Here is a 12,746-nt window from a genome sequence, read left to right as displayed (position 1 = left end):
TATTCAACTCCGTAGTCTTGTCATTTTGAACCCAATCCAGAAGACAAGGAAACTCCTGAATCAAGTATTGGGAGAAATTTGGAGAACTTTTTGAGTGAACTAACCCGCATTTGCGTAACATGGTGAAGAAAACCACGAGAACCTCCCATGGTTAGCCTGATGGCAAGGGGACTCTAACCCATGATCTGTCTATCAGTGAGGATATTTTACGTCAGCACTATAATTGGTGCAAGCCGAATGAGGAATTCGTATCGACCAGCCATCGCTGAGATTCGAACCCAGTTCACCTCATTGGAAGGCGGAAGCTCTGTCCCCTGAGCTATCACGGCTCTATATCCAATACTAATCCCTCAATTTGAAGCTGGGTTTGCTTCAAATCGACGCCTACTATTGCACCCCAGTCTTAGACAATAAAGTTTCGATCTAACCTGATATTTATAACCTGAGTCGTCAATTGAATGTTCCTTTCTATTGGTTGCCTGGGACGGTAGCACCCATCATCCCTTTCAGTACGTCTGTCAGTCTATTTATGAGTAGAATGCAAGCAAAAAAATTTGAAAACAACTTATTCAAAAATGAATAACATGAAAGTATGAAAATTTTATTTAGAAAAAGTAAAATGTAGCAGAAAAAGTGTAAAGCACATTATTATGATGCCCTTCAACCTTTGTGACGCCATTTCGGGCAATCACAAACAGGGCATCCTCCTTCCACACTCTTTATCTGGCAAAATCTGCTGCACTTGGGAGGTGTACAGCGAAGCTTGCATTCGCACACTTGGCACCCACTTTCATCCACTTCCAACTTGCAGCCAGCTCCTAAGCATGATGCTGCCGGGGCACACTTTGGTTCTTCTATGTAGTGAGAAATAAGTATTAGTGTATTAAAAAAGTGTAGTACATTTCTAGTGGAGAAAAAGGCTATGTATTGATATTTTAATAAATTAGTACGCAAAGATTATTGTCCACCTCTAAATTTAAATGATGTCAACAGATATGTGAAAGGTCAGGTATAGAATTGGTTATGCTCAAAAAAATTGACATTTATAATTGACATTAATACTGGCATCAGCAAATATTTTGGAAGATTTTACATGGCAAAACTGTTGGCACAATTTAAAAGATAATGACTAAAGCTTTTAGAAATGGTGTCTTCTTTAACCACACAAAATTTTCACCGACCAAAATAAAGCTCACGAGGTTAAAATCTTTTACCAAGCACTGTAATTAAAAAAGCATTCTTGTATAAACATCTCAATCGTATAAAATTTCAAAAGTTTGTATATTAAAGGTAGAAAGAAGTTTTTAACTCCCAAATCTCATTTTTGTCGATCCGAACTTTGGCTAAAAATGTCATCATTTCCAAATCTTCGAGCATGTTCTTTCAAACTGTGCCAACAGTTTTGCCATGAACAAATTATGCCAAAATTGTTGCTAAAAGGAATATTCTTTACATAAAGTAAATATGGAAGTGTTTCCATTATTTTGATCTTACCTTCCCTTTCGCTTGGACATTCGCAACCAGGACATGGTCCGTCAAACACTTTTTCAAGAAAGCAGCCTTCAGGACATAGGGGTGGAGAGCACATCACTTTGGGCACCTCAAAATCTAAGGGAGAAAAGTTTTTCTAAGTGGATGCCACAGAGCAGAAGAAAATTTTCGTCGCGAACTCTCTTTATCCTTCATTACTAATTCAAAATTTAAAAGAAAGAAAAAGTAATTTCAGGCAAACTTAGAATAAGTCATAAAGTTTTAATTGCTGAAAAAAATTCTTCAAAATATTGAAATGTGTATTGGTCCTACCACTAAAAAAATGAAATTCCAATTGACTAGTATATAAGACACGTTTACTAGATTCTATGTTGGGGTACCTTTCCTTAGATGAATGTTGACATTGTCGATATCTACTCTCTATCCCCACATTGGTGGTCTTCGGACGTGAGGTGAACATGCCTACCTAGACGTAAACTCCTACTTCGATGAATAGTCCAAATTCAGCAGTTGACTTGCCACTTGTGACTACAACATTATCCACCTCCTCACGCTGTTGCTTCTCAGTCTCGATCACACACAACGTATACATTCGACTGCTAAAGGCAACACAGGAGCGATCACGACAGTGAAGCTAATACAGCTCTCACGATCAGCACAAACAAGTACGGTGATTTTAATACACCTCTCCCGGCTTCTCACAAAGCAGCGATGAATCAACTAGTGGTATACGTTCATCTAATTCCATCACAGCTATAATTCTGGTGTGGGAGTACTGTAGTGTGCCTACCACTACAAAAAATAGAATTCCAATCCTCTAGTATATAAGACATGCTAACTCGACTCTATGATAGGGTACCTTTTCATGGATGAATCTACTCTCCCCACAAAATGCAAACAAATTATTGGAAGAGAACTTCTCCATTGCGTAATCCTAAGTTATTTCATAATATATTCTCATTTGTCTATTTTAAAACTTTCTTTTCTCTATTTGATACTCCATGGCTTACTCTAGGTTTAGTTGAACTCACTTTTTCGACGCTGTAAATCAGTAAGAGAATTTGCGAGGAAAAGTTTCTTCCGCGGTATGGCGTCCTCTGAAGAGGACACTTTAACCGCTGCAGAAACACGTCATGTCACACGTCTCTTTCACACACAGTAGAAGAATGGGTTTTTAGAATAAACTTCGAGTGCTGAAAATAGTTCATTCATTCATTTCAAGTGCTGAAAATAGTTCATGCCTGATTACTCAGGATTACGCATTAGGGAAGTAATCCTGAAATAATTTGTTCGCATTTTGAAATCATTCTAATGGCATCTGAAACTTAATGGTTTACACCTGAACTCTCTAAATTTAGAATTTTTACCTACCGGTTTAAATGATACAAAATTTGTCATGTAAAGTTTTTACCATCTATAGCGTTCTCTTAATCCTTTGAGACTGGTAGGACACATGTGCCCCTTATTTATATATTTTTTTCTGACGCTCTAATACTAGCTAAAATATATTTTCTTATTTTTTAATTATAAAAAACAGTCTAATAGTTACTTAAAAAATACATGTTAGATTAACGGAATTGTATTTATACTAAATTATAAAATCAATTAATAGTTTGAAAATTTTTTTCATTCATATTTTAAAATTTATCAGCAATTGATTTTGTTTATTTAAAAAAATTTCCATGATGTATAACTGTTTCTAGTAGATCTAATGATCTGCAAATAAGTACAAATTTGAAAAGTTGTTTGGAAGTGAGCTTTGATCGAAAGATTTTGTAGAAGAAAAATACATTAGTTCTGTATTTCATAACTGAAAATTATGAAAATATAATGTTTTCTTTATTTGACCTAAATTAATGCAAAACAAAGAAAAAAGTATGAAAAAAATGTTTAGTAAAAATTCTGCTTTAAAGGGATAAATAACAGGCTTGCAAATTTCAAATGAAATAAAAGATTTAAATTCTTGTATGGCTTAAAATATTTAAATAACTGCATTTAAACGTTGTTTACCTGTTCCAGTTTTGCCTGTTTATATTTCAAGGATGATGTACTATTTCCGTTGACTAAAGCGTGGGTTGTTTTATTGGTTTGCCTCTATTACTACGAAAATGTGGGTTAACACTATACTAAATAATATCTTTCCCAAAAACATGTTTGCTTCAACGTTTCATTTTGTTTTTTCTTTGTATTGTGAAGAATATTTTAAATTATAAGGTAACAGATATAGAATGTCGTAGGTTAGATTATCGGTTATTTTTGAAATTTTTAAGACTAAAATGGTTAGGGCACATTTTACTGGAAAACCTTACGAGGCAGGCTTTCTGGTTCCAGTGCAAATATTTTTTTGTTTTGTTAAATGGCGTTGCAGATAATAAACCTGCCAATCAAAGAAAAATAATTACATCATCACTTCATGCTACATTACTGAGATTTCAAAAATACAGTTATGGAATTTCATTCATTAAAAAGAATTGGAAATTCGCAACTTGATTTTCAACTATTTTTTCTTATATTTACAAGTTTATCATCTACAGCGTCATCTGAGATCAAGATTTTGAACTAAAACCAAAAACTCAGAAAGGAAAGTTTATGCTCTGTCACATGAATTGCTTTTAGAATTGTTGTTCTAACTTAAGCTGTTATAAGAAGCATCAGTTTAATTATAAAAAAACATTGTAAAAAACGATGTTGATAATTTTTTCCCCAATTACAGTCAAACTCCGCTATTGTGAACACGGTTTATAGTACCGGATATAGTGAACGAATTTCTACATACTTCTAATTTCTATATGTCTCAATTTTCCATCCCTAATTAAAGGCCGCCCTTAAATTTTTTGTACCCAACACAAATAGTAATAAAAAACAACATTTGAAGCATCTTTTTTTACTACATATTGTTTTTTAGTCATTTTTGTATTTCATTTTATTCGTGTTTATGGTTCATTGATTTAAATAATGTGTCATAAAGGGGAGGAGTTCAGTACAATTAGTTAAAATTGTTGGCGATATGGATATAGAGAACTCCCGATTATATGGAACCGATATTTCGGTCCCTGGAAGGTTCACTGTAGCGGGGTTTGATTGTAGTTACAAAATGAATGATTTTGTTTTCTTTTGTTGCTTACTTGCTGTTTACATGTTGTATAAAAAGGATGAATTAAATGTTAGATGGAAAAAAAAATATCAGCTTATTCTTACCGTCCTTTTCTTTCGGACATTCACAGCTAGGACAGGGTCCGTTAAAAACCGTTTGAACGAAACAGCCAGGAGGACAGTTTGGGGGTGAGCACATCACTTTTGGAACTTTAAAATCTAAAAAAAAGTGTCGATTATTTAAATAAGGCAAATAAATATTATTAACCGCTTCCCTGATTCTCCCGAGTAAACTCGGGTATGTATATATTGTAAATATTTATTATCCCGAGTAAACTCGGGTATGTATATATTGCAAATATTTATTATCCCGAGTTAACTCGGGTATGTTTATAATGTAAATATTTATTATCCCGAATTAACTCGGGTATGAATATATTGCAAATATTTATTAACCCGAGTTAACTCGGGTATGCATATAATGTAAATATTTATTATCTCGAATTAACTCGGGTATGTATATATTGCAAATATTTATTAACCCGAGTTAACTCGGGTATGCATATGTCGCAAATATTTATTATCCCGAGTTAAGTCTGGTATGCATATATCGCAAATATTTATTATCCCAAGAAAACTCGGGCATAGCAGAATTCGTCAATACGTTTTGTTTTATCACGTTTCTATTCGCTGCCGGAAGTAAAACAGAAAATAATAATATTCTTCCGTGATTGGAAGTTAGCCAATATTTGTTTGAGAGCATTGCTATTTGTGGTACTGCAGACGTGTTTTGTACAATTGTATATATTGTATATTGGTGGATGAATTTACATAGAAAAGAGGATATTTTGCTTCAGATGCGAGCCGGGAGCAAAATTTGTATTAACCAGTAAACGCTAAGTTTAAAACCTGGGTCACCTCATTGGCAGAGGACTGCTCTAGTCCTGAGCCCGTGTTACTCCTGGAGGTGAATTTGGGAGGTTAAGTTCGCCATTATTGAGTGCATCTTTTGTAGGTACAGTTTGTCTACTGTAAGAACTCCCCCGCCACAAAGTTTGAGCTCGTCTGCTGCTATAGAAACAAGAATAGCGCATTTCAGGGAGGGTAGCTTCTTTTCCTTCTACGGCTAACACAATAGACCGAAGAAAAGATTCCCTTTTTTTCGCCGACCCCACCCCCATACTTGAAATAGTTATACCTCGTTACCATAGTCCCCGCCACGGGTCCAGACGAATGGCTAGGGGAGTTCCTACTTGAGACAAACTATATTTCCCAAGCGTATTATTAAATTTTCTGAATGAATATTTCGTGACATTTGTTTTCTCGTTTTCATACATTTTGGACACACTGTACGTAAAGTAGACAAAATGTGATTAAAAACAACAGGAAAATTGAACATGTGGTAGTTAGAATACGAAACTTCCTGATTTTTAAGTAAATACACATCTTAGCTTTTTACACGATATTTTGGTAATATACATGTTACCGGCAAAGTATGCAATGCCGGCATTCTTTAGAATGCCTAGGCATTGTATATAATGCCGGATGTTTTTAGGCAAGGTATGAAATATGAGAAGTATTACATACTTTCCCAAGGCATTGTATATAATACCTAGGCTTTCTATAGAATGTCAAATGCTATTTAGGCAAAGTATGTAAAAAACGTCCTAATGAAGTTATTATGTAAATGATGTGTATTTCTCAAAAATAAAAATGATATTCTGAAAAAATAATGAGAGTGCCACTAAAAAAAATCATTCAAAATGTGTAAAGAAAATAAAAGTTGTACAAAGCATATTTTATGCCTTTCTTATTAAGGGAAACTAAATTTTCATATAAAAAATAAGAAACTAACCTATTTGTTGCAACATGGCAGGCTTGAATGATATTTTGATTTTGATATATTTGAATGATATTTTGACGAATCGGAGATGTATTTTATACTTCGCCGGTTTCTCATTTGGCATTCTATAGAGTGCCTAGGAAATGTGTGAAATACAAATCGTTTCATACATTGCCGGCTAGATTTGGGCATTGTATACAATGCCTAGGCATTCTATAGAATGCCGGATTTCAAACTTTGCCGGAAACATACGTATCATGTGAGAGTAAATTGTCATGATCTTTTCTATACATTGTCTGCAGAAAAAAAAATGAATATAATTGACGTTATACCTCTCTTGCAATCACAGCCAGGACATGGACCATCGAAAACGGTTTCTATAACACATCCAGGGGGGCATTTTGGGGGGTTGCAGATTACTTCATCTTTTTTAACTTCTTCCTCTGTTAAAGAAAAAAAAGCGAATAAGAAAAAAGTACACACCAAGAATTAGGTTTTGAATGGTTCAATCTCTTGTAATTGATTGAAACTTAGATGTGGTTTTATAACGATAGAGCCACACTGAACTTGATTGCTGAGTAATTAATCTAAGAACACTCTGCATTGCTTAGGGGAAATTCGGTAGCCGTAGGGAAAATGAAGGAACTTTATAAGAAAATCTTCTAAAAATTCGAGCAATGAAAAGGAATTTCATAAAAATATCCCTTGAAAACAGATATTTGACAAAATATTTCATTATAAACAGATATTTGACGAAATTTTCCCTTAAAAAACAGATATTTGAAGATATTTCCCGTTAAAAACGGATATGTGACGACATTTCCCTTTTAGATTTTAAGATTTTCTTCCCTTGTAACATACAATGTTACAAAATACTGATTGATTTAGTACATTACAATAACGGAGTGGTTTAAGGGTCATAAGTCCATAAGTGACAACATAAGATATTGATATCAAGTGATATTTTTTCCACCATTCATTTATGTATAATAAAGAAATAATGAGACAGAGGCCAAAAATACGTTATTTAGAGACAGTCTTAAAATGTAGTTGCTAGTGTCTTGAAAAAGGATGCATCAGTTTTGTTCCCACTAAGTGACAGTATTCTCGTGCAAACATTTATAATTTCTTTTTATAAGCAATTGGGTACTTGCATTTCAGGAAGAAGATCACAATACCTGTGACCTATGATCGTTTTTAAGCAAAATGGCGTGTTAAAGTTGAGATACATTTCTCCACTTAAGTTAGAATGTTAATTTACGTGACATTAATTAAATACAGTTCTTTAGCACGCATCGAATTTTTGAAATGTAGTTCTTTCTGATCTACGTTTTTTGCTTAACTTAGAATTATCATCTGTTTACGTATTTTATTGTAACTGTGACATATTTTTGTTTCGTGTACCCGACAATTTTGATGCATAATTAATTTATGCTCTGCACAACTTTAGGCGGGTCTTGGTTAAGAAATATGAGTAATTGAAGTATCTTTGTGAAAGATTCTTTGCGTAAGAATGTAGAATGTGTCACTTAAGAGAATTGATAGTTGACGTCAACAAATGGTGTTCTAAGAGGTAAACTATTTTTTTTTTACCTGATATGCAGTCACATCCAGGACAAGGACCATCGAACACAGTTTCAATTGAGCAACCAGGGGGACAATTAGGAGGATCGCACGCAATGTCTTTCTTCAATTCTCTTACTATAGATAAAAGAGCAAAATTAATTAGTTCTGCTATTAAAAATTATAAGCATTCAGTCTCTAGCCAAATTACTAGACTCACTATAAGATGATTCTATGTAAAATCTTAATTATCAGGTACAGCTTTATTGCTTTGACGCGACAGTTTGCATTTGTTTATGTTCTTGTATAAATTGATTAAATGAGACGATATATCGAATGTAATTTCGACGATTGGATAAATTAAACGATATATTAGATAAACATAGATAATGTTTCTTATTTTTATATCCGTCGTTGAACAGCCGACCAAATTTCAGGTTTACGACTGCTAATGTTAAACTCAGTAGCCTTGTAATTTTGAACCCATCCGGAAGACAAGGAAACTCCTTTATCAGTACCTCCTGATAAAGGGGGTACTGATAATTCGCCTTTATCAGTAGAAATTTTAATATCCTGGTTTAGTGTCAAAAATATCGATATATAATAACCTATTGCAATATTTTCCAATTTAGCTAATTTATATTGTTCTTACACTGGTCAATATATATTATAATATTTTATCGAATGAATTATTGAATTAAATAAGTTTTATCAATACTCGTATTAATATTGTATTAAATATTAATCGTCATGAATACCATTCAGAATATTATGTTGTCGATGATATTCGCGGTAAATTTGTAATCGATAATTATAAAGTTACCAATTATGATTACGATATTATCCTATTCGGTCTGTATTGTTATCGTTAATGACCGCGATATTACCGTATTTGATACAGATATGTGTATTATCGGTTCTCGGTGAGCTGTGTAATTCAGAATCTGGCATTGTTGGCAAACGTAGCTCCCAGGCCTAATAAGTGCCAAATATTTTTCACAATAACTAGTTGATGACTATTTTCTAGGTTTAAGAGTGCGTTTATGATGAGCCAGTTTTTAAACTAAATTATTTCTATTGAAAACAAAAAGTGTTTCGTAAACAGCATATTGTTTTTTTATAATAACGAAGATTCTTTTCAAATCCACTGAAATGCTGCATTTTTATGCTGTTTCATTAAGTTTGTCAGACGGAATAGTAATTAGCTTTGTGGTAATGAACAAAAGTTCATTAAATTTTTTTTAAAAGCTCGAATCCAATACGGAGTATCAAAAATAATTTCAAACGATTCTTTGGACGATTGGTGCATTTTATTTTCAAAGATCGTTAAATTGAAATATCAAATAATATTCACAAAAAAAAACTATTGGGTTTTTAGGAAAGTTCTTACCGCTATTTTAAATGTTAACGATTCTCATACCATTTCATGCATCAGACGTGTTTTAGATTATTCGAAAGACGATATTTTGTTCAATCTTCTTTTTCTTCTTTGGTGTCAGTTAATTTATGTTAATTATCGGATCCTTATAATGGAATGTCAGTGTGTAAAAATGTGCAACATCTCCTTTTTTTTACTTTTTTGATCAAGGTTATAGAGCAGGGGCGGCGAACCTTTATACACCAACGTGCCATTTGGTCTAAAAAATTGTTTGATGAGGTCATAGACGTGCCGTCAAATAATTTTGACTTCGTGATTATTGGGAAAATATTAATACCAAATACTATCAACTCAAAACTCTTTATTTACATTGAAAAAAACTTTGCACTGTCTCAGTTATACGCGTAATTCAACTTAAAGTAACATCAGTGTGACTTGTGTTGTTGCAGAGTAGATGACAAATAACTTATATTAGGTTGTAAGATGTTAGTTTAAGAAGGACTGTTAATTTTTTTTTGCTAGTTATTTATTGTTAGCTTATTTTTTATGGTTATTAATTGTTTTTTTAAGCATTAATTGTTAATTTTTTTATTAATAATTGTTTATTATTTTGTGTGCTTTTTGTGAATTTAAATTTGTTACATATGCTTCATCGTGTAATACCATTTGTGTAATAACAAACGTGATCGGTGGCGTGCCCGAAATATTGCGTCGGGTGCCATAAATGGCGCGCGTGCCATTGGTTCGCCATCCCTGTTATAGAGCATTAACCGCGTCCCTGGTGATCCCGAGTTAAATCGGGTATGCATAGATTGCAAATATTTATTATCCCGAGTTAACTCGGGTATGCATAGATTGCAAATATATTTTATCACGAGTTAACTCGGGTATGCATAGATTGCAAATATTTATTATCACGAGTTAACCTCGGGTATGCATAGATTGCAAATATTTATTATCCCGAGTTAACTCGGGTATGCATAGATTGCAAATATATTTTATCACGAGTTAACTCGGGTATGCATAGATTGCAAATATTTATTATCACGAGTTAACCTCGGGTATGCATAGATTGCAAATATTTATTATCCCGAGTTAACTCGGGTATGTATAGATTGCAAATTTTTATTATCCCGAGTTAATTCGGGTATGCATAGATTGCAAATATTTATTATCCCGAGTTAATTCGGGTATGCATAGATTGCAAATATTTATTATCCCGAGTTAACTCGGGTATGCATAGATTGCAAATATTTATTATCCCGAGTTAATTCGGGTATGCATAGATTGCAAATATTTACTATCCCGAGTTAATTCGGGTATGCATAGATTGCAAATATTTATTATCCCGAGGAAACTCGACTGTAGCAGAATTTGCCAGCAAGTTTTGTTAGATCCCGTCTTTACTGGGCCTGAAGCAAAAATATAAATAAGTTTGTCGAGTTATGCTCGAGAGTTTTGCTGTTGGATTGTGGAACTGTTCACGTGTTATGTGTGATTGTATATATACGATGGTTGTTGAATTTACCTAGAAAAAAAAAGAGTTAAAAAATGACGTTTGCGCACAAAAGAAAAATTAATGCAGACGAGTTTTCAGATTATGTGAACAAATACAAAGACTAATGTTTAACTTTTTTCATTTTCCAGAGGTCACTCGGAATAGTAAACTGACGGTAACTTAAATGTTTCTTACTCATAAACAAATTAAATTTCAACTTAAAAGTTGTGTATTATGTTTTGTTTTATTTCTTTACGTTTATTAGTAAAATAAAAATGTTGATTTTTTGCATTGTTTTTAAAATAATTGGTAAGGGAAGTGGTTAAAAGCTGCTCAGAACACATGTGCTGTGTATGGAAAGGGTTCCATAGTTGAAAGAACCGCTCTTGATTGGTTTAAATATTGAGATTCTGATATCAAAGACGCACCTCGTTCTGTTCGTTCATTTGATATCCATGATCTAATAAACCAACTTCTGCCCGAAAAATCACGTCAGACGACAGAGAATTGGCAAAGAAAACCACACTTTTAGTTTAAAAAAAAAGAGCAACAGAAACTCAGTTGTCACCCCAATAAATCCGTAATGACTCCTTATACAGTTGCCTTATTCACTTGCATAAAATTGTGAAATATTGGATAAGAACAAGCCATTCAATTGGATTTTTAACTCAATGATAATTGCAATAATTTTTATAAGATAATTGCTAAAACCCATTTGATGCGAATTGTATTGGATGTAAGACACCTTACTATTGGTTAAGGTTTGAGGTCTAGAAAGATAATAAAAAACTTGAAGAAATCAAGGTAAAATTTATAATATTGTGTTTTTTCTATTGCGTTTATTTGTAGAAATTATCAGAAAATCATGGAGTTCGTAGTACTTGAAGAAACCTATTTTATTTATTTATTTATTTTTAATACCGTACTTGAACAGCAGACCCAATTTTGGGTTTACGACTTTTAATGTTCAATTCCGTAGCCATGCGATTGTGAACCCATTCCAGAACCCAAGGAAACTCCTGGATCAGTACCCCCAGAGGTATTGACTTGTTATGAGAGCATGGAGGACTTTTCAACCCGACAGATTTAAGACCATTTACTACACGGGGAGTCCTCGGCAGGTGGGGATCGAACCCACGATCTCTTGGACAGTGTCCTACCAACCAGGCTATCCCGATCTGAAAAAATCTTTGTAAGATTTAAAATTCATATTAAACGTTTCTGATGAATTTCACAATTTTCATGGGAGATCATTTTTTAAGCTAGCGATTTTTTATCGGGTTGTTGATTCTTCAGATTCGAATAATGAGTCGTTATTATTATTTATATCAGGGTTATAATGTTCAAACTATTATTTAGTTCATGAAAATAATATAAAAATTACCTTCGCAGTCACATCCAGGACAGGGTCCGTCGTAAACTGTTTCAATTCTGCAGTTTCGGGGACATTTTGGTGGGTCACAGATTTTTGATTCTACGATGTCTGGAATATCTGCAAAATGGGAAGACAGAATAAACATTAAGACTCAAAAACAAGTCAAATACATTTTGATCTTTAATTGAAAATATAAAGTAGAATGCAGAATATAATATAATTTTATTGATGTGGTAGTGGGGTGGGTTTAAAAGTCATACGCGTAGGCACTGCTCATCGGCTTCGTAATGTTACATGGCGACTGCGCATTGGTTAATCTGAATGGATATTTATGATCGTTGTTGAAGAGTCGACCCAATTTTTTAGGTTTACTGCCACTAACGTTCAACTCCGTAGCCCTGTCATTTTGAACCCAATCTAGAAGACAAGGAAACTCCTGGATCAAGTACTGGGATATATTTGCCTTCGTGGAGAACTTTTTGATGGAACTAACACTCATTTCGCA

The 12,746-nt window shown here is 33.5% G+C and overlaps 1 protein-coding gene across 1 annotated transcript in view; it reads right to left on the bottom strand.

The window, feature by feature from the left end:
- Positions 1-580: 580 nt before the first annotated feature.
- LOC107438039 (uncharacterized) overlaps positions 581-12,746 on the bottom strand; it is a 165,504-nt gene continuing 153,338 nt past the window's right edge. The window contains exons 33-38 of the mRNA XM_087162368.1: positions 12,251-12,358; positions 8,021-8,128; positions 6,760-6,870; positions 4,690-4,803; positions 1,495-1,608; positions 581-854 (exon numbers count right to left, since the gene is read on the bottom strand). Coding sequence (XP_087018494.1) covers positions 661-854; positions 1,495-1,608; positions 4,690-4,803; positions 6,760-6,870; positions 8,021-8,128; positions 12,251-12,358 — 749 coding nt within the window. The 3' untranslated portion in view covers positions 581-660. The remainder of the gene's footprint in view (positions 855-1,494; positions 1,609-4,689; positions 4,804-6,759; positions 6,871-8,020; positions 8,129-12,250; positions 12,359-12,746) is intronic.

The sequence above is a fragment of the Parasteatoda tepidariorum genome, chromosome 4 (assembly GCF_982258835.1).
Source record: "Parasteatoda tepidariorum strain Cologne lab strain chromosome 4, Ptep-v5.0, whole genome shotgun sequence".
In the NCBI taxonomy this organism is placed as follows: Eukaryota; Metazoa; Arthropoda; class Arachnida; order Araneae; family Theridiidae; genus Parasteatoda; species Parasteatoda tepidariorum.
This window is presented reverse-complemented; position numbering and strand designations above follow the sequence as displayed.